This window comes from Manihot esculenta, chromosome 17, assembly GCF_001659605.2.
Source record: "Manihot esculenta cultivar AM560-2 chromosome 17, M.esculenta_v8, whole genome shotgun sequence".
Lineage (NCBI taxonomy): Eukaryota > Viridiplantae > Streptophyta > Magnoliopsida > Malpighiales > Euphorbiaceae > Manihot > Manihot esculenta.
Window position 1 is genome coordinate 25,385,808 of NC_035177.2, and position 22,570 is coordinate 25,408,377.

At 34.1% G+C, this 22,570-nt stretch overlaps 2 protein-coding genes across 2 annotated transcripts; both read left to right on the forward strand.

Annotated features, from left to right (window-relative positions):
• The first annotated feature begins 8,744 nt into the window (after positions 1-8,744).
• LOC110605337 (protein LIGHT-DEPENDENT SHORT HYPOCOTYLS 10) lies at positions 8,745-14,761 on the forward strand. The gene is made up of 2 exons (XM_021743838.2): positions 8,745-9,474; positions 14,438-14,761. Exon 1 carries the CDS (start codon positions 8,879-8,881, stop codon positions 9,440-9,442), a length of 564 nt encoding a protein of 187 aa, XP_021599530.1. The 5' UTR covers positions 8,745-8,878; the 3' UTR covers positions 9,443-9,474; positions 14,438-14,761.
• Positions 14,762-16,493: 1,732 nt separating this feature from the next.
• Positions 16,494-17,977, forward strand: LOC110605336 (trihelix transcription factor ASIL1). The gene has a single exon (XM_021743837.2). It carries the CDS (start codon positions 16,892-16,894, stop codon positions 17,753-17,755), a length of 864 nt encoding a protein of 287 aa, XP_021599529.1. The 5' UTR covers positions 16,494-16,891; the 3' UTR covers positions 17,756-17,977.
• The last annotated feature ends 4,593 nt before the right edge of the window (positions 17,978-22,570 follow it).

The following is a 22,570-nucleotide window of genomic DNA, read 5'->3' on the forward strand; positions in this document are numbered from 1 at the left end:
AGATTTGACAGTAAGGGGATCCTCCGCTATGAGAGTCGATTGTGTGTACCAGATGACATAGGGCTTAAAGGAGACATTATGAGGGAGGCTCATAATGCAAGATACAGCGTTCACCCCGGAGCCACCAAGATGTATCAAGATTTGAAGAAAGTTTATTGGTGGGCAGCGATGAAGAAAGAAGTGGCACAGTTTGTGTCAGCCTGCGAAGTGTGTCAGAGGGTGAAGCTGGAACATCAGAAGCCGACTGGAATGCTTAACCCGCTACCTATTCCAGAGTGGAAATGGGAGAATATAGCTATGGACTTCGTAGTGGGGTTACCGGCGACGTCCAACAGATTGGACTCCATATGGGTGATTGTGGACAGACTCACCAAATCTGCTCACTTCATTCCTGTCAGGAGTGGCTACTCTGTGGACAAGTTGGCGCAGGTATATGTGGATGAGATCGTCAGGCTGCATGGGGTTCCGGTTTCGATAGTGTCAGATAGAGGGCCCCAGTTCACCTCCAGGTTTTGGCGGAGTCTGCAGAATGCCATGGGTACTAGATTGGTTTTCAGTACTGCCTTCCACCCCCAGACGGACGGACAGTCCGAAAGGACCATCCAGACTATCGAGGATATGCTTAGAATGTGTGTGCTGGACTTTGGCGGTTCTTGGAGGCAACACCTACCTTTGGTGGAGTTTGCCTACAATAACAGCCATCATGCTAGCATCGGGATGGCTCCATATGAAGCTTTATATGGGAGGAAGTGCAGGTCACCTGTTTGCTGGGAGGAAGTTGGAGAAAAGGCCTTGGCAGGGCCTGAGCTTGTAGAGATCACCAGCAGGGTGGTACCCATAATCAGAGAGAGAATCAAGACTGCTGCAAGCAGACAGAAGAGTTATGCTGACATCCGCAGAAGACAGGTAGAGTTTCAGGAGGGGGATCTGGTATTGCTCAAGATGTCTCCAATGAGAGGAGTGGTTCGCTTTGGGAAGAAAGGTAAACTAGCCCCACGATACATCGGACCCTTTGAAATCTTGCAGAAGATTGGGAATGTGTCGTACAAGCTAGATTTGCCTGCTTCAATGGCAAGAATCTATCCGGTTTTCCATGTTTCAATGTTGAGGAAATTTGTGTCAGATCCGGGCAAGGTTCTTAGTGAGCCTGATGTGGAGATCCAAGAGGATCTCACCTATGTTGAGCAGCCAGTGCGGATCATAGACACCCAGATCAGAAAGCTAAGAAACAAGGAAATCCCGATGGTGAAAGTCCTATGGAACCACCACAATATGGAAGAGTGCACCTGGGAGACACGGGAGTCCATGCTTCAGCAATACCCTTATCTTTTCTGAGGTTTGTCCCTTGTGAGTTCTATGTGTTTTATGTGTATGTTATGTGTATGCCATGCTATGTGATTAGTTGAGAAACATTCGGGGACGAATGTTCTTAAGGGGGAGAGAATGTAATACCCGGCTAGACTCCGGTATCAGAATTCCTACCGTCCGGTGGAATCTCGGATGTCGGAGACCTCTAGAAGGGTAAAACCATGTTTTCATGAGATGTTTTAATGTTTTTGATGATTTTGAATGAAAAGGAAATGAGTTTTTGAATAAAAACAACCTTGGAGGAAAGTTCAGGTTCGGCCGCCGAACCTCAAGTTCGGCAGCCGAACATGGCATGCATGCGGAGGCACATTCGGCCCCCGAACGTGGCTTGGCCAGCCACTATAAAAGGGTCCCTTAGCCGAAAACGGGCGAGCTTTTCCCCATTTTCGGCCAAGGTGAGCTCTCCGCCGCCCCTCACCGATCTTTAATGCTTTTCCTCTAGATCCTTCAAGTTTTTCACTTGTTTTAACTTTGTTTTGAAGATTTGAGCTTTTGAGCAAAGTTTTGGAGCTTTGAGGTTCAAGAACTCAAATCTCTCCCAACTCCAAGTATGGTCGCCTCTACTCTCGATCTTCAAGAGGTAAGAGTCGATCTCTAGCTTATACTATATTTTAAGTAAGTTTTATGGAGTTCATGGGGATAGAATGCATGTTTAGGTTTTAGTTATGTTTATGGGTATAAATGTATGTTCATGAACAATGTGGCTTGCAAATGCTTGTGTATGTGTGTTGTAGTTGGGGTTTAAGTTAGTGTGAGACCCCTATGAGCTTGTATGCATGTTTTGGTTGAGCTAAATGCATGATGGTATGAATTTGAGGCTTTTGTGCATGTTTGAACCAAGTTTCTGCCATTTGGGAGAAACCAGGTTCGGCAGCCGAAGGGACTTTCGGCCGCCGAACCCTCTTGTGGAGGCAGCCTTCGGCTGCCGAAGCTTGCCCCCGAAAGGAGACTTTCGTCTCTGTCTGGGAGTTTCGGCCGCCGAAAGTGCCGCCGAACATGCATGAGTTTCGCCTCTGTCTGGGAGTTTCGGCCGCCGAAGGTGCCGCCGAACCTGCCTGACTTTCGGCTCTAGAGGGACTTTCGACCGCCGAACCTGCCGCCGAAAGTGCCCTGTCCAGCCTTCTTTTGCATGTTCTTGCATGGATGTTTTGAGATGTTTTAGGGGGTTTTTGGGGGATGTTTTTAGAGTTATGTTATAGTATGTTGGTCCCTCATTTGAGTCCACCTGTGTAGGTTTGGACCCGAGGAACCGAGGACCCCAGCAGTGAGTTCAGCTGCTTCTGTGTCTGTCAGAGCTAGCCAGAGGTGAGTGGAATGACTCTTATGCTTTTAAATAAATCAGTTTTGAGCATGTTCATGCATCACGGATGCCATGTGATATTCTAGGATGCTTGCATTAGAAATCACGAATATGTTGCATTGCATAATATGTTGATGATGTGGATGAATGTTGAATGATCCATTAGCCCTCATATGTTATGACATGATGATATGATATGGAAGTCCAGGTGTGGCCTGCACTACGCCCCTGGCACTATGTAAGAGAAAGACCGGATGTGGCCTGCACTACGCCCCCGGCACCATGGATTATGTATGTTATGCTATGTATAAGAGAAAGACCAGGTGTGGCCTGCACTACGCCCCTGGCATGATTGGATTATGTAGAGGGCTAAATGGTGACAAGTTCATCCTTGATATGATTAGTTGTGATGTGATGCATTTCATGTTATCATATGTTTTAAATGCTTTACTATTCTGCTCACTGGGCTCTAGTAGCTCACCCCTCTCCCAAATTCCCCAGGTTTGCAGGTACGGGTTAGACAGAGAAGTCAAGAAGAGTAATGAAGTCTTATGTATGTAATAGTTAGATAGTGGACATGACAGATTGTATAATGATGTATAGATATGTAATGTAAGGATATTGAGATTTTAAGTGTGCTTGACCATAGTTTAATGTAATCCCTTTTGAAACATGATCTTAATGTTATTGATATCCATGTTTAGCCAACTCAACTCTTGTTATGCCACCCATTGGGGGCATTGTTGAGATCCCACAGAGGGGTCGAGTTTATGATTATGTTTATGTTTAGTGCATGCACAGGTTGAGTTTGGCGTATGTTAAAAAAAAGGAAAAGGAAAAGTTTTAAATTTTTATGTATGATTGTTGATCATGTATGGGATTAAACAGGTTTACAGGTTGCATGTCAGGCTTGCTACGGGTCCCGGCGGCCTTAAGCCGATCTGGATCCTAGCGTCGGTAGCGGTCCGATTTTCGGATCGTTACAATCTTGTTCAAAGCTCACAACTCTTCAAAACAAGGAGAAAACTCATGAACACCTTAAAAGATTTGAAGAAAAACCATGAAAACAACCCAAGGAGAGCATGAACCTACCCTTGCACGAAAAGAGAGTGAAACACACTCTATTTCCGGTCAACGGGGCTTTTATAGGTGGCCAACCGCCTCTCCTTCGGCGGCCTAAGCTGCATGCAAAACCATGCAACGTTCGGCAGCCGAACTTCACATTCGGCCGGCGAAACCATGCAATGTTCGGCTGCCGAACTTATCCTTCGGCGGCCGAACCTGAAATTTTCTTCCTTGGTCTTTTCCCTTTCAAAACCCAATTCCTTTGCATTCAAAACCATAAAACACTTAAAAACATTTTGAAAACCTCTTTTAAACCCTTCTAGAAGGTTCCGACATCTTGGAATTCCAGATTCCAATAGAAATCCTGCCGGAAAATAAGAATTCCGATGCCGGATTCTAGCCGGGTATTACAAAAATAAACACGCGAAACAATAACAATCGAAATCAAATCCAAAAGAATAAAGAAGGCAATAAAGATTAAAGTAGCAACTATCCCACGAACATGTAAAATGGAGAAACGAAAAAGAATAGATCACCGGAGAATAAAGTCAGAAGCAAAATCAATGGAAAAAATACTGGAAAGTTCAGTTAAAGAAGGTCAACAGGAGCGATGATCACCAGATGTAGTGATAATAGTCCTAAAGGTTGAATACAACATTGCGCACTGAGCAATCCTCCCATCGGAAATTAGAATCAAATTCCTTAAAGAAAAAGTCCTTACAGAAAAATCTCCCTTACCAATATTGTTACTAGAGATTAAAGAAAAATAAATAACAAAAGACAGTTTATCCATCCATGATAAAAAAAAGACTCCAAAAAACAATGATTTTAAAAAAAATCATTTCATTCACGCTCTAAGATTATAAAAAAAGAAAAAACTCTACAAAAATTGAAAAAGCAAACAAAATAAAAATTAAAAAATAAAAAGCAAAAGCAAACCCTCACGGACGAAAAACTAAAATCCTTCTCCTTTCTCTCTCCTCTTTTAGAGAAAACTTATCTCTACGTAAAATTGAGAATGTTAAACAAGTATTAATTAATTTTCTCATTTTGTTGTTGATTTCCTTTTCAATACTGAAATTGCTGTAAGGATGGTAGATAATAAGACGTAAGAAACTCATAATTTTATATTATAAAAAAAAATATTTGATGCATAATACAATTTATATATTTAAATACGGAGTAAAATCAATGCTATTAAATTATTGTACAGTAGCAAACAACTAACCGCACAGACTGTATTCTATTACCACAGCTCAGCAGCTATACAAACTTGCAGGCAATTATCACATCAATTTTAAATTTGCCCCCAACAAAATAAAATTTGAAAAATAAATTTAATTAAATAAATTTTTATAAATTTTATATTATAAAAATTTTATTTTTTTAAACTGAAAATTAGGTATTGAGAGAATAGTACCTCAGATCTCTTAGATTTATTCAGATACACTTATCATCAGACTAAACCTGTGAGTGCTATAAATATCTTACTTTATATAAAATAATAATTTGCTGTCATTATTTTTATAATTATGTAGTAGTATGTATACATAAGTAGGGAAAAAACTTTTCATATGGATCAAAATTTCATAAAATATAAAAATGCTTCTTACATTAAATCATCTTTTTTTTATATATATATTCATTGAAAAGAAAAAGATATATATATAATTAAGAAACAGAAAATCAAAAAATATTGTAAAAAGGGAAAAAAAATAAAAATAAAGGAGTGAAGTTGACACCACATAAAGGAAGCATAAAAGGAAATGAATGAGAAAGGAAATAGAGAAGGACAAAGACAAAGTGATGAAACGTAAGAAAGGTAGATGTGCTTCCGACAATGACTACTTCTCTCTCCATTTTATCCCTTCTCTTTTACTTTGGATTCTCTTATGTTCGCCACCACTCTATTAATCCTTCTTTAATTTTATTTTCTCCATATATATATATAGTCAATAATTAACATTTTTATATTGATTCTTCGTATTTAATATATATAAAAATAATTTTAAAATTTATAGAGTATAGTTCTAAGAATAATTTTAAAAGTGAAAGGATTTTGTACTCACAGGTTTAGTCTGGTGAGTATTTCTGAGAGATCTCAGGTTCTATTTTTTTAATTTTTAATTTTTATTTAAGAAAAAGAATTAAAGGGTTTCAAAAGAGAGAATTTCTTTTAAAATTGCACATGTATAGTGGTTAAGGAACATGATTAAAATGCATCCAAATGATGATTCAATGTATTTAAGAGAGAAGCAAGGCATAAATTTTGGATGAAGTAAGAAAACAAAAGCAAAATCGTCTCTTCAAATTGAAAAAATGGGCAATTTGGGGCCATCTCTATCATACTTTTTCATTATTGTGGCCTTCAAAATCAAAAGTCAAGTGTTTCTTAATTCCTTCTTGTGACTGTATTATGCTCACTATCATGCTTAGCATGACTTAAATCTCATCTTCCTTGATTTTGATTTTCTTCCCAAACTCATTTTTGCTCAACCCCATTATTCTTATTCTTATTATTTTTATTTTCTTTCCAAGGTACAATGAAATCTAAAAGCTAATAATTCTTTCTTTTTGAATTTCAGTTTTAATTCAAATTCATAATTTTATACAATATCAAAAATAACTTAAATTAAGAAATTTTACTGATCACTTTCTCTAAACTAATCCTCATGCGAATTTTATCAGTAAATTAAGATAGGAATTTGAATTTAAAAAAGTCACCATTAATATAAATTAGTTTTTGTCATTATTAATTAAAAGATTAAATAAGATTAAATATCTTATTCTATATCTGTAGGTACTAATTTTTCTTTTTATTATTGAGCATAAAATGCCTGGGGCTATTATGTCGTATTGCCTAGGCCAGAGTATTAATTAGCACCATCATAGATATGAAATTAGTCCTTTAATAATTCAAATTTATAGTCAAATTTTCCTGCGTTATCCATCTTCAGGTTATTTTCTTTGCCATGTCTTGCTTTTCAATGGCTGGTTTCTGTCTGGAGTCATCATTGGTTGTATTTTCTGCTGTGGGTTGATCCAATTTTTATTGATTTCTTAGCGGTAGACTCAAGACTGTTCTTTGAATAGCACTAGCCTGATTTTCCTCTATTGATAGTTCAGTTTTTTCTCACCTCTAAATATTATGTTCTACAAAATAATTATTTTTTTCTCTTTGCTTTTATCTGCTAAATTTTTGCATCTCTTCTTTTACAAAGATCTTTTAATAGCTGATTTTTCTTTTTATATTTAAATCATCTCATGTTTGAACTTTACGAATTCGCTACACAATTTTATTTTCAAAAAGATGGAGGACATGAAGTGAAGCTCACCAAAATCGAGCCAGTGATCTGAATTGGAAAACAAGTGGTACGAGTAAAGGCATTCCCGTCATCATGAGCCATCAGAGGCATATACTGAGATGTTGGACCCATTTCACAAAAATGTCTCGCAAATTTGGATCACTCTTTCTTTTCAGTGTCTTGTATTTTCAACCTTCGATTATATTTTTATAAACTCACTATAATGGAATTATTCTTCTCTGCTTATTTACCCAAATATAGTAAATTTCCTTACCACAATTTGCTCATTGAGATTCGAGATCAAGCATATTGCCCACCAATGTACAAATCCATTATTAAAGTAATATTACGCTTAAATCCACTCGATTCAAAATAATTAATTTAAAAAATTAATTAACTATTTATAAACCCTTTTTAATTTTTTAGTAAATTCAAAATAATTAATTTAAAAAATTAATTAACTATTTATAAACCCTTTTCAATTTTCATGATTCATAGATGTAAGATTGCCTCAGTCTCTCCCACATAAATTTTCATTATTTTCTTATGAAAATAGCAAACTTGAAATTTCATTTAAATAAAAGTTACGTTATTCATCTGCAAGCTAAGCTTGCAATCAGTTAGTAATCATTTCTGCATATCCACCTTATGCGAACCTGAGCATTCCCAGGTTTATAATAATGGCCAGCTGCAATTTAATTTGTAATATAATAAGGAAAATAATTAAGAAATCAGGGTCTAGGGCTAAAAGAAGATCACAGCAGGAGCGTTATAATTACTTCATTCAAATATGATATAAAGTGATTAATGTTTAATATATTCTGGACCCATTTATATATACCCACTATGGAAAAATCCCTTCTCTCTCTATACATACACATATCCAACTGTCTATATGACCTTGAAATTCATGCAAGAGACAGTTTCTTTTTCTCTTCTTATTTAAAAGAAAAAAAACATTGAATGTGCATTTTGAAAAAAAAAAATCTGACAGAGAAATGAGCTTAAAATTTCAAGACAGGATTCATGAGGCATCTGTTGTATTGCTGGGTTTTTTCATGCCAACTCGAGTAAATTTTGAAAGGAACAAACAAATGAGGGAAAGAAAAGGACAGCAACTACTTAGAAAATATTACCCACGAAATAAATAACAACAAAAACCGATAAGGAAACCAATTCTAAACATCAGCTGTTCCGCTAAAATACCATTGAAAGATTAATCCACCAATGAAGTTAATTAAATTATTTTATGTGTAATTTTTTTTTATATTTATATATAATTATTTTATTATAAAATAGTGTTATAATATTTTTTTTTCGTCAATTACCCATAAAAAAATATTTAAAAAGTAAACACAAAATTACAACTTTAGAAAAAATTTTCATTTTCTTCAAACGTAGGTTGTGAAAATGAGTTACTAATTATAATCGGTTGCACCGACTAACGAGTCATGGATCGAGTTTCGGACATAATGCAATGATCATAATTTAAAGGGAAATAATGGTAATGATATTAATGAATTGATGATGGCATAAATAAATTATAAATAATAATTTTATTTAAAAAAAAAAAAATAGTTAGTGCAAAATAGTATCAATGGAAGAAAGAAATGAAAATTGAAAGGGAGGAAGAAAAAGAGAGAACAAAGCACTTTCATGGGACCCATGATATGTCTCCTGATAGACTCATAGATGTGATTTTCATCTTTCTTCCCTCTGCACTACACTATTCTTCTTTCACATCCTCTTCCTCTTCTTCTCTCTTCTTCTCTAACCTCGCTTTTTTTCCAATTGCTTGCTAAAATTACTCAGGAATTTCTCTGAAAAATTAAAGATAATTATGTCAGGTGACAGGCCTAGAGATTCCGCTGAAGGGTCCTCGCGATCCGGTGGTGATCATCATCATCAGCAGCAGCAGCAGCAGCAGCAGCAGATTCCTCAACCGGCTCCGTTGAGCAGGTACGAGTCACAGAAACGGCGAGATTGGAACACTTTTGGACAGTACTTAAAGAATCAGAGACCACCAGTTTCACTATCACAGTGTAACTGCAACCATGTCCTTGAATTCCTTAGGTATCTTGATCAGTTTGGGAAGACTAAGGTTCATCTACATGGGTGTGTGTTTTTTGGACAACCAGACCCTCCTGCTCCTTGCACTTGCCCTCTAAGGCAAGCTTGGGGAAGCCTTGACGCTCTAATCGGACGGCTGCGAGCTGCTTATGAAGAACATGGAGGATCACAAGAGACAAATCCTTTTGGAAATGGGGCTATTCGTGTATATTTACGAGAAGTGAGGGAGTGTCAAGCTAAGGCAAGAGGGATTCCATATAAGAAGAAAAAGAAGAAGAAGATTCAAATCAAGCCAAGAGAGGATGCAAAGCCCTCGATGCAGCAGCCAGCTTAATGATCAACTCCTTCCGCTTCTGCAGATGAATGGTAACTCTGCCTTAGCATTATATACAAATTGACACAAACACACACACATATACACAGATATGTCTATTGATTATAAATCAGTACTATGGTTTGCTCGAAAAGATGCAAAATGTACAGCAATCTTTATCTAATTAAATAACAAGAAAACAAACAGATCCTTGAAAATGGGATTATAACAATTGAACTAAAAATTTAAGAAAAAAACATCTTCAAGTAGAAAGAAGCCATGTATAAAACCCTAAACCCATATCGCAAACCCTAATCTGGGGATGAATATAGAGACTATAAGAATGAATAGTGAAAAAGAGATGGAGACTTAAGCTTGGATTGTATAGGGATCGATGATAGTTATGATTGATTTGAGTGAAAGAATAGACTCTCTCTCAAATCATGCAAACCACTGTTTATACGGTTTCCAAAATTAAATATATCTGAGTTGCTTACTTTTTTGTTTTTCCCCCTATTTTTGGCTTTTTTTTTTTCTTGATTCTCTGTGATTTTTTGTGCTCCCCATGAATGACCATGTGATATGTTGCATGTGATTTCATATCCTCTCATTGACGTCTCATATGTCTATCCCATACGTTCCCTATAATATTAATTATATTATAAACACCATTATCTCCAATGGCCATTTCTCCATAGATCGGTGCTTCTCAATTTTGTATATATAATTCTTTCTTTCTTTATATTGTGGAACAATTAATAATCTTTTATATTAAAACATTTACTTTCATTATTAGCAATCATTGTTACAAACCTCGTTTTGTTCTTGGTTTTCTCATGTAATTTTTTTTAATCAATGTCGGAGTGTCTGTTTGGAGAGGGTATTTTTTTGTTTAATCCCTTTAATTACTTGTTCCAATTTTGTTGTTGGTCTGTGTTCCACAGAGTCCAGTCATCATCACACATTGTTTTGTCTTTGATTTTATTCATAAAAAGAACAAAAGAGATTTTTTGATTTAATAGAGTTATTCAATATAATTAAGGCCTTTTTAATTAGATCTTATATAAAATTATCGTTTAATTTAGTTTTTTATAAAATCATAAATCGAATCATATTATATCGTTGGTTAATTTAGTTTTTTATAAAATATAAATCGAGTCATATTTAAACTAAACAATCGTAAAATTATCGTAAAATTACAATCGTTTTATATATAACAGTTAAATATTAACTAAAACACACTTAAAATTTACTACAATTAATAATTATACTCAATTTTAACTAAATAATAAGTGTTTAGAGAAGGATTTTTCTTGCTTTCTTGTGAATATTACTCTAGGTTAAGGTTGAGGTTGTGATCAGAAATCTTATTAAGAAAATATTATTAGAACTTTTTTGTTATAAAAAACTATTCAATTTACATGAAATTACCACTGTTATTATGATCAACATACAGTAAATTTAATTAAGTTAAATTTAATTAATTAATATAATTAAAAACAATTTTAACACCAATATCGATCTCAAGCAAACTCTTAATTAATGGCCACCTTATGAGATATGAAAACCAATTACACTCAAACCTTATTCATTTGTCCATAAAAAAGAATTCAAAACAATCACTTACGATAAAATTTAAAAATCGAAAATATATTTTATATAACGATTGCCTATTAATTATTGATTACAGTGAAATTTATATAAAATTTGTCATAATTAATAAATATAATATATAATGATTGTGTTATACAATTTTTGAATGATTAATTTCCGAAAAAAAAAAGTGTTACATTTAAGAAATTATTAAGCATATCTGAACCACTAAGTTGTAGTATTATTTGTATGCATATAAATATGGCATTTTTCTTAAATATGTAAAACATATTTTCCACTTATATACATATTCTATAATTTTCCAACACATCATATATACATTTATACAATAGAAACAAATATTTTGAAGTTCAAAATTAAATAAAACTCTTCTATGACTATTTTTAACTTCTTGTAATTACATAAAAAAACATATAAAGATATTTATAAAAATTTTAAATTTTGATAAAATAATTCAATTTTTCAGAGTAAAGAAATTATATTTGAAGTTTGAAATTATAATTGGAGGAAGTATGTCCCAATTCCAATTAACCGTAGGATGTTCTGAAATTTAGAAAACACGATTTACAGTGCGAGTGTAAGCTTAGTTTAGAAAGATCACGTTTTCTCTTATCTTTTTTTTATTTTTTATTTTCTAGCGATGCATAACTGTCACCCCTTATTCTTTTTTTCTTATTCTTTAGTGACGCATAACCGCCACCCTATTACAGTGCCACCTGTTTCTATTATTCAGATCCATACATACGGACATACCAGTATACTCATTTTTGTCAGGCGGCTATTTAAAGGATCAATAAGAATGGACAGGCAGATATGCCTGTACAGAATGACTATTATGCATCACGATCCATCCAAACTAAGTTTTTTCACACACATATAATGAAACAGTTCGACCAAACTGACTCAAATAACTTTTGGACCTACTTTCCACTTGCCCAAAATGGTTAATCTGGCTATTATATAGAATTCCGATTTGCTGTAAACTGCCGATGTGGGACGCGGTACAAGCAAGCAGCTGAATCTTACACTCTCTCCTGTTAAATTTACGACGTCCTCATCGCAACTGAATCGGATACAATTGCTAAATCAGGACCAGACCTTTGAGTATTATGGTTCGCTAGTATCTCGGGTGGCTCCACCTCGTTTTATACGGATAGCCCTTTCCTTGCAGGTTCACTAGTTTTGCACAATTTTTCTGAGGTCAGGGTGGCTCTGATATCAATTGAAACAGTCCGACCCAAACTTATCCAAATAACTTTTGTATCCACTTTCCACTTGGCCCCAAATGGTTAATCCAAATTATTTAGTAGTTTCGTGCTGACTATTATATACAATTCTGATTTGCCGTAAACTGTTGTTGAGTTCTACCCTCAATCTTTTTTGGATTGCCCGTTGCTTTATTTGACTCAATGAGATCAGAAACAAAGCCGTTAAAGTCAATTCTTACAGCTATATCCAATGGGATGCTGATAAAGAACTATTTAGACTCCGTCAAGAATTTTAACCAATGTCGTTTGGCTAAAACGAAATAAAAAAAAAGATAGGATAGAAAATGAAAAGTCTTATTGAAATTCCTCAAAAAATTGAAAAGTGAGTTTCTAATAGTCAATGGAGCCTATTTATAATAAAAACAAAACTCTAATATACAAAATTATGAAAATATCCAAAATATTCAAAAAAAAAATAAAATACAAAATTGACCTCTAAACAATGGAATTTTGATATTGAACTTTGTGACAGGTCTATAACTCTTGTCACACTTTTCGTCTCGAAATTATCTTTCTGAAAAACTATCGTGAATCTCTATCGGATGTCGGCAGTAAAAATTAAGTCCAATCTAAATCTGTCATAAAATTCAAAACTAGTTGCTCTATGTCACATATGTTTGTCTTGATGTTGTAAGAATTTATTCGAGTTAGGTCCTATATGGAGATTCGATTACTCAGCATTTCCCCTCGTGAATGAGTCCTCAGACTTTTGAAGCTTTGTCAGCCCCAGTGCTTCAAAACGAAAGAGTAGAATTAATTGATTTTTAATAAAAACAATGATCTAAACTACTAAGTGGGGATTTCTTCTACTTAGAGAATAAATGACTTTGCAAAATTAAAAAGTTTTGCATTAAATTGCATAAGGTTTAATTTGAGCATAATTAGGCCTTTTTAAGTTGGTATATGATTGTTATTTAAATTTAAACTTTAAAAATAAATATAATATCAATAAATTAATAAATATATCACCTCACCCACCTGCAGGTTTGTCTCACTTGTCTTTGCTGATGAGCTGATAAATAAATCGTTATTGGCCTTCAATAAGCCAAATTTAGGCGAATATGCATGTATCTGCCATAATTACCTCTCTTTCTCTTTCTCTCCCCATTGATAAATGCCAATTCTAACGTATAGTGGGTCCACATAAACTTTTATATAAATCCTACTAAATTTCTACATTATGGATTTATCTACTGAGATAAATGTCGGTATGCTTTTAATTTAGAGATAGAAGATAATTGTTATTAATTTGTTAAGATTTTTTAAAAAAATTTGATTCAAACGTGAACCTGAGATGAATTTGGAAACAAAATTAACTCATAACTAAATAATTTATTATAGAGGTTTATTTCTTTCCATGGAATTACTGTTTTAGGCATATATTTATAGCAGTTTAAGCATTTTCTTCGTTGGATTTGGTGCGTTGCTCATGTATTCTTGCTTATATCAAATTTAAAGTCCAATCCTTTGATGGGAAAAATTGTGAAAAGATTGGAGAAGGAAAATTTAGGGAAACAATGTTAATGTATTATTAGGTAGCTATAACACTGAAGGCAGAAGTAAATATACAAAAGAAACAAACTGCAGGCTGAGTACAGACATGCATGTCTAGCTGACATAGGCTACCATGATGAAAAAGTACAAGATTTTATGATAAAATAAGAATAGTCTTTCTCTCCAACATCATGCCTATGCTCACTGAGCTTCAAGCTTAAACAAGTAAAGCTCGCTTTTTTTTTTTTTCTAGTTTTTGTTGTTGATCTATAATATCCCTTTTCTCTTCTTTTGGTTTCATTGAATATATATATAGATAAAGGGAGAGACTACGTTGAAGAGGTTTTTGATATATAGTTTTGGAGGAGGATTTCAGGGATGGAGTTAGGGTTTATGAACAACATACTTGCTCTTTTTTTGTTTTTTTCATAAATAGTTCAAGAAAATAACCAAACCATGCTAAGGCTAGCTAGCTATAGGCTGTAGAATTATTATGAACTATATGCATGCAGAATACAGTGGATATTTGCTGAAGAATGAACTTAGATATAATGTTGCAGTAAAACGAGGAGCATATAGAAATGGGAAATGCAGATGAAGAAAATTAATAAACTCTTTGTCTCTGTTGTGAATCTTGCAGGGTCGCAAAGAATAGGTCGGCTGGACGAAGATGCTGGTTATAGAAATGGGAAATGATTCTCTATCCTCTCAGTGAGTATTAGTTCTCCCATGGCAGTAGCAGATATCCATATATTTGTATGTATACATATTATCAAAGTGCAGAGTGAGCTACTTCTGAAATAATATTGTGGTAAGTTGAAAATGGTCTGAAAAGGATTTATAGATTACAGGAATTTCATTACCAAGCACTTTGTAGTTTGTAATGGCCTTATTAATTACGCACTAGACATATACGATGATGTTAGAATCCTTTAAAAAGCATGAAATTCCTCGATTTCTTCTACTCTACTTCTTTGCAGCAGACCCTCTCATACTGTGAAAAGTGCAGAGTCGGCTTCATTGATGAAAAGTAATTATTGGTTCTTGTAGATAAATAGTTTCCTGCAAAAAGTCAATGATCTATAAAATATAGCAAATAGCCCATCTTTGCTAGATGGACAAAAATTCTACTATAATGGAAGAAAAACGAGACCTTAAAGAAAGAAAATAATCCAAAAAAAACGGAAGAAAAAGAAGTGAAGAAATGTAAATGTGCCGAGTATCCATGAAAATTAAATTAATTTAATTTGAATGTAAATTTAATTTATATTAGTATTATTTGAATTCATTTTAAATTTAATTAAAAATTAATTTAAATTATTTAAATTTTTTTAAATTTAATTATTATTATTTAAATAAAATTTAAAATTATTTAATTTTATATATTTTAATTAATAATTTATATAAAAAATATTTTTTATTAATAACTTTCATTTAAAAAGTTTAATATTTTTAAAAAACATTTAAATTTTAATTTTTAAATAAAAAAATATATAAAAATTTATAAATATTATTCTAAAATATATTTTTTATATTAAATTAATTATTTATATAAATAAATTCGAAAAGTGAATATTGTATGTATAAAATTTAAATTTGATCCGAATCTACAAATAAATATTATTTTTTTAAATGTGAATCTATTCTAAATTTAATTATAATTATTTAAATTTATCTTGTTAAGATTCAGTTAGATCGAGTGCTCGATCCGTTTCCATTCCTAAGACATGTAATTTAATATAAGGAAGGGAAATAATTATTTTGATTTTAATAAATATATGATACATCCATAGCTACAATAAATTAATGAAATAAAATCACTTTGAAAGGGCAATGAAATTGGAGGCCTTGTCAGATGGTCGATGGGTCCTTAAGTACATCAGCCTCATGCAATCAATAAAAATGGTGATTTTGTTTTATAGTTATTATATTAAAATAAAATAATTTTAACTTATAAAAGATTAAGCTTTATAAAATTTATATTCTTTTTCATAAATATATATAATTCATGATATATATTAAAATAAAGTCAAACTGATGACTCGACAATTCAATATATGTAAAAATATAAGATAATAAATAATATTATTTTTATTACACAATAAATAGTTATTTAGATTGTTATTGATTTAGAAATGTTATTTTATGATATTGATTTTTAATGCTCTTTAAATTAGTTCAAATAAATATTTTACAAAATAACTATATATAAAATAAAATATATTAGCTTTATAAAATTGAATATTTCTTATATTATGTAATTCTCAAAAGACCTATAAGATAAACAAGATTAAGGTCTAAACTCTGAGTAAGTCAGACGACTCCATTCCGTTGAATAGTCACAGGTGGAGCCACCTGCAGCAAAGTTTCAAAACCGCAACGCTTACACAAAATCAAACCAACAGGTACTCGACAGTTGTCAGTGGAGCCGATAAACTCCTCCGGCTCTGGCACCCGGCGTACATTGCGGTTCACGACTTCAACCCCACATAGATGCGACCGCCCTTCTCATTCCCTTTTTGTCCTTATATTATTTTTAATTTTAAGCACATTAAAAAATGATAAATTTTAAAATAAATAATTAAGTAAATATTTAAATTTATAATGTTAGAATGCGTTTCTATGCAGTTTAAAAAAAGAAGTTAAATAAAATAAAAACATTATTATTATTATTATTATGAAAATGAAAGGCAAGGAGTTTTGGGAAGAAAACTATAGAGATGTGGGAGTCATAAACAATGGTTACCAAACGGAGACGGAATTTGGCCGCTAAGACAGTAACGTGGTAGCCGAGCCAAATCCCGATGACGCAACCCAAGTCACCCCACCTATTCCCTCTTTACTTCACGCGCTTGTCCACGTCCCGGCGACCCAACCCCTATCTTTTATATCCCCTACTCTTGCGCCCCATGCGTCCGGCGCGTCACCTTCGCCGCACCGACCCCGTTTTCTTGTTTTTTTCTTGGTCAGAGATCCCCCTTTACTCTTTCATCTTATCTCTCACATCAATATCGCACGAACCGATAATAACCTAATACACCACCACCACCAAGAAGAATAGGACCGCCACCACCACCATCTCCATTGAAGAGAAATGGGTGATCTCACAGATACCTTAACGCCGTCCACCACCCCTCACTCCCGACCGTTACCTATCCGCGAGGATTGCTGGAGCGAGGAGGCTACCTCCACTCTTGTCGAAGTTTGGGGCAAAAGGTATTTGGAACTCAACAGAGGTAATCTCCGTCAGAAGGACTGGCAGGAAGTTGCCGATGCTGTCAACGCCAAACATGGCCATACGAAGAAGACTCACCGTACGGATGTGCAGTGTAAGAACCGGATCGACACCATTAAGAAGAAGTACAAGATCGAGAAGGCTAGGGTTACGTCCTCTAACGGAACGCTAACATCGTCGTGGCCTTTCTTCGAGAGCTTAGATACCTTGATCGGATCTAATTTTACCGCTAAGAAACAAGCTCCTCCGTCTCCTCCGGTGGCTTTGCCTCTGACTTCATACAGGAGGACTCCCTCTTCCACTCCGCCTACGGCGGCAGTGGCGTTGCCCCAGAAGAGGCCGTTGGATGATGGCTATTTCAGGAGGAATTACTCCGCCATGGCTGCGGCAGCTGCAGCCGCAGCTGAATCGGAGAGTGAAGAAGAGTTGGAGGAGGAAGAGGAAGAGGGAGGAAGGGAGAGGGAGAGGGAGAGGGAGAATGAGGAAGATGAGGAGGGAGAGGGGATAAGAAGATTAGCTCAAGCTATAGAGAGATTTGGAGAGGCTTATGAGAGAGTGGAGAGCGAGAAGTTGAGGCAGATGTTGGATTTGGAGAAGCAGAGGATGAAATTCGCCAAGGATTTGGAAATGGAGAGGATGAGGATTTTCACCGAGACACAGATTCAGCTTGAGAAGATCAAGAAAGGCAAGCGATCTGGGTCCAATGGTGAGAGAGATTATTAAGATTGACTCTGATTTACTTTGATCCTTTACTTTTATGTAAATTTTTGTTGTAAGTTAGGGCCTGGAGATTTCATGAATGAATATTATTGTGGATTTTATGCCCAATTGCTAATACCAGAAGAATCTTGGACCTCGTATGAATAGAACAATGCAATGGAACCTTGCCCTTAAAATTTAGGCATGACAAGTTAAGATTAATGAAATTCATAGATGTTTGCACAAGTTCATTATTTTGACATACTTTTCTATTCTTTTGAGTTTATGTGGAATTGATTTCCTCTGTTAGAATAGAGTCTGGAGACACTCATGGATATTTTTTTTCAGGGATGTTAACTAGTTTTTTAAAAGATTTTCTTTGTTTTTGAGTTGTTGAATGGTCAAAAGCAGATATTTTTTTTTAAGTAACTACATATAATTAATGCTGCCATCCAGATCATGTATGGGTGGATTTTAAAATGTAACATGTTCTCAGTTTATGCACTTGATGCTGTATAATTTTAAAATCTTGCAAGTACCTAAACCCTCACTCTTATCCCACTTGTTGTTGCTTGATATTAATCAGTGAGAGCTGATCTAGCTCCCTATCAGCTCTTTTAGCGTGGATAAGAATAAGAATTCCTTTATGTATAGGGGTAAAGTTCCAGAGTAGCCAATGGGTAGGTGATTTGAGCTTTTAGAGCAATCAATTCCATGTGAAATGGCTTTTGGTGGTAATATTCATTGGTGCACCGCTTTTTTTGCTTTGATGTATGTAATTTAGCATTTGCTTGTTGTTTGTAGTGTCCCTGTTAATAGTGATTGATGTCTATCATCCATATTTTTTCCTTGCTGGGTGAGGGTTTTGAGGGAGTATCCCCTTTGATTGTGTAGGGTTTTGAGAGAGTATCCCCTTTGATTTAGCAAAACTAAGGCAAGAAAATTCACCCTAAATCCAATGTTGTCATTTCTTTAACAATGTAGGTAAAATAGCCAAGCCATGTTAATTACTTGATTCCTGCACTTCCTATATTATTGTTTCTTCTATCATTTTTTTTTGGAGTGTGTACTGTTGAATAGCGCTTGATTAGTATTTTAAACGGGCAATAATGTATATGTTGAATAATTTCATGAATTGGTTGTGTTCTATGAGCGATAATAGGTGGATAACACCAGTCCAATTCTAATTCTAATTCTAATAATCTTGTCACGCCATGGTGGTCTAATCGTTCTCTAGTTGATATAGGAATTACATCCTAGATTTTTTTTTAGATGTTATTGCTATATATCCATATCTATTATTTTCTTTGATGCAAACCATATGGGTGTATTTCTTGATGGTGAAAAGTATAATAGCTGTGGGCTTCTATCAGCCTTGAGTTGATGAGTTGGAATTATCGAATTTATGTTATAAATTAGATGTGTATAAACATGCTGTCATATTTTTTTATTTTTAAATCTTTGTCCTCCTACACTTAAATAACATGCAAATCCTTGACTTCTCATTTCTTTATCCAGCCAGTCAGTAAACGTCTCAATTGTCATTTCTTGCCTATAGGCCCCAACTTACCATGGAAGAAAACCTTTATGCTTTGGATTGGATGGCTGATTTGAAACAAAATTCTTTGTTAGGTAATGGGTACTTTATTTTATAGAATTAGGTATTGTTGTGTAAAAATTTTGTTGGAAACTAGAATCTGAGCATATAGAAGTAGCAGCTAGTTTATATAGGGTTCGAGAAAATTTTTTTTTCCCCCAATTTATATAGTCTGTTTATCTAGACTATGGAGACAGTGGAGGTCGTAACAATGTCACAGGAGAATGGATGATTGCGTATATGATGATTAGTTTTGTTTGACAACCCCATCTGCAACTCTGGTTTCCAGAGGCTGTCAGTATATTTCTAATCAAGATGTTAATTACAAAAGCTAAGGGGTATGGAGAAATTCACGCTTAATCTGGAATGATTTGGGAATTCGGGGAAATATTTGGATTTGAGTCACCACTGTGATGAAATATGCAAGCTCCAGTAATCATCTGTGTATGTTGAGCTAGTTCACTGTCTTGAGAGCGTAACCCTGCACTGCTGCAATTTTTTTTGTAGCAAGTTCGCTTACCACTCTCTTTAGCTAGTTATGTCGGAAGATGTTCGTTAATTTCTTAATCACATATGGTTGAGAAGAACATGAACTTTGTTAATTGCAAACCCCAGAACAGAGCATCCTTAACTGACCCTCGCCACTCTGTCTGAAGCTGAATCGAATTTGAATACTCCATGAGAAACAGACAATGTTAGTTGAATCTACACAACTGTACTCCAATAACATCATCCATGAAAATGAAACCGACCCCATGAGCTCCACCATGGGAAGGAACAGATTTGAACTGCAACTACACCGTCCATTTACTTAGAGCCACATGATTCAACCTTGGTCCTCCCAGAGGAGTCGTAAAACACATATGAACTTACCTTTATTCTCAGCCTGCAGCTGCTCGGTTCAGAATTTTCTTGCATGGATTCCATCCATATGATGTATGACGAGTCTCATATTTAGTAGCATAATTTTGGATTGGTACTTATCGAACTTAATGCATCTTTCATTCCACTCAGCATCAGATTTCTTACTAATCTCTATACTACCAATCATAGTTGCAAGAAAAATGGACAAATCATGGAAGTGAAACTGAAAAGTAGGGTGTAGATTAAACCAGTGGTGAGTGAATGAGCCCATCAATCAATCTCTCTCCCACATGTTGTACGAGGCAAAGGGACGACAAAATAGTTGAACCATTTTCAATCCAACACTACCCACTTTATGAAAAAGGAAGATGCAAGATCTAAAGCTACATTTCTAGCAACATAGAGCATATAAAAATAAAATAGAATTATATAATTTCCATTTGAAAATCGTTGCAAGTTGCAAAAAGTAGGAGGCGCCGCTGCTTGAATTATTGCATTTCTATAATTTCTAAGATTATGCACCACAAAAAGAATACTCTTTCTTTGTTTTCTTTTATTTTCTATGAACATTTTGGCCAATCAGAGTATGGGTTTATTTGAATTGGTTCTGAAGGTTTTTTTTTTTTTTAAGGGAAAAAATTGTTATGGAAAAACGTTTGAACTTTGATGGCCTATAGTGATATGCGTCCTTGTTTTATTTGGGTATTATATATAAATGCATGAATCATGCAAAATTATTGGGATCATTTGTGTATGTTATCTTTTTGGATATTTTGCTCTTACTTACACGTTATGGGTTTTGTTTAAGGATTTTTTTTTTTAAATTGATTTGATTTTAATTTAGATTTTGAATTTGAAATATTATAATTTGACAAATTTCCACATTATTTTAGAAAAAATGTTTGATGTTTTTGTTATTTTGTTTTATTGCAACTTTTAAATGAATTTAATTAGTTTGAAAATAGCAGTATTAATTTATTATCCCTAAAGTTTTTTTTTTAATTTTCTTTTTCACTTTATTAATTTTTGTGGGCTATCTAACTAATAAAGATAGTCGAATAACTGAAGCACTTCCTTCCATGGTGCATCCTCCCATGTCTGTCGGCAAACAATGGACGAAAGAAAGAATACAAAACAGTTAGTTAAATAATGTTCCTTTCTGCCTAAACTCTTCTTTTTAGTTCATTATTATGGCAGAACAATTAATGAAGAAAATTATCCCTTTTCCCATTTCATAAATCCCATTAAAATTAGATTGAAAAATCCTAATCAATGATTTCCCAATTTGAAATTAACTAATATTTCAGTTAAAATTTATTACTTGAAATTGCAATATAAAATAAAGTAATTTCAGTAAATAATCTCGATTTCACTTTTCTAATTATTAAATTACTTATTCTAATATTATTTGATAAAACTTGATATATTTGAGATTCAAAAAATAAGATATACGATATGCGAATAAGTTTGATCGGGGAAAATCATATCCCTTCCCTTTTATCTTTTTTTTTTCTGCTCGTAACGTCTAACCGTTTTTTTATTATAGTACCACATGTCTGTCACTTAGATCTATACATGGAACGTGTTATAATCCCTTCCCACACCAGGCGGTTATTTAATTCTCCTGGCGCGTATGCTGGTAGGGCTGCAAAGTGACTGAACTCGCTTTCCTTACCTTCTGTCACATCACTGGACCAGATTTTTCAAGGGAAGAGCCCCGTGCGTAATCAATCCGATCCATTTCTGATCACAAGACTGGATCGTGCGTTGTTGAACTGACCTACTTGTATACGGCCATGGACTTTAGACCTTATCTTGCTCCGGGGCTAGACAATCATCAAAACTTATAACTCTTTTTATAGAATTAAAGTCATTCTCAACTCATTTAATTCGGACTAAATCTTTTTCATATTAAATCGATTTATTAAACAATAAATTATTTGCAGTAAATATTTAGTTTATTCATAAAAATTAAATTTTCAATTTTTGCTATAAAAGAAAACTATTGAAATACTTATTATAACACTGGTCAGTAAAGCTTGAAACTCTCTTAAAAGATGAAAAAGGAAACAAAAGCTATGTGGGTTTGAACAGACTATTTTAGTGCTGCAACTCTGACAAAGCATGGGATGATTTTGGATTAGATTTACATCCCAATAGTACCAAAACATTGTCATATTTTGAGAGCCCAGATGGTGGGACTTAGGCAAAAAAATATTTTGTAAGAGGAATTTTCACACTATCCAACCAATATAGAGGTCAAAATCTACTGTAAATCACCTTTACAGATGCAGATGACAGTGGCACCATCTAATAAAATCATCTTCTCATCATCATCATCATCTCTAAGAGAACAAAATGCTTAAAGACATGCCCAC

Excerpts from the sequence above, each read along its gene's own strand:
- LOC110605337 (XM_021743838.2), top strand. The coding sequence starts at position 8,879 with ATGTCAGGTGACAGGCCTAGAGATTCCGCTGAAGGGTCCTCGCGATCC.
- LOC110605336 (XM_021743837.2), top strand. The coding sequence starts at position 16,892 with ATGGGTGATCTCACAGATACCTTAACGCCGTCCACCACCCCTCACTCC.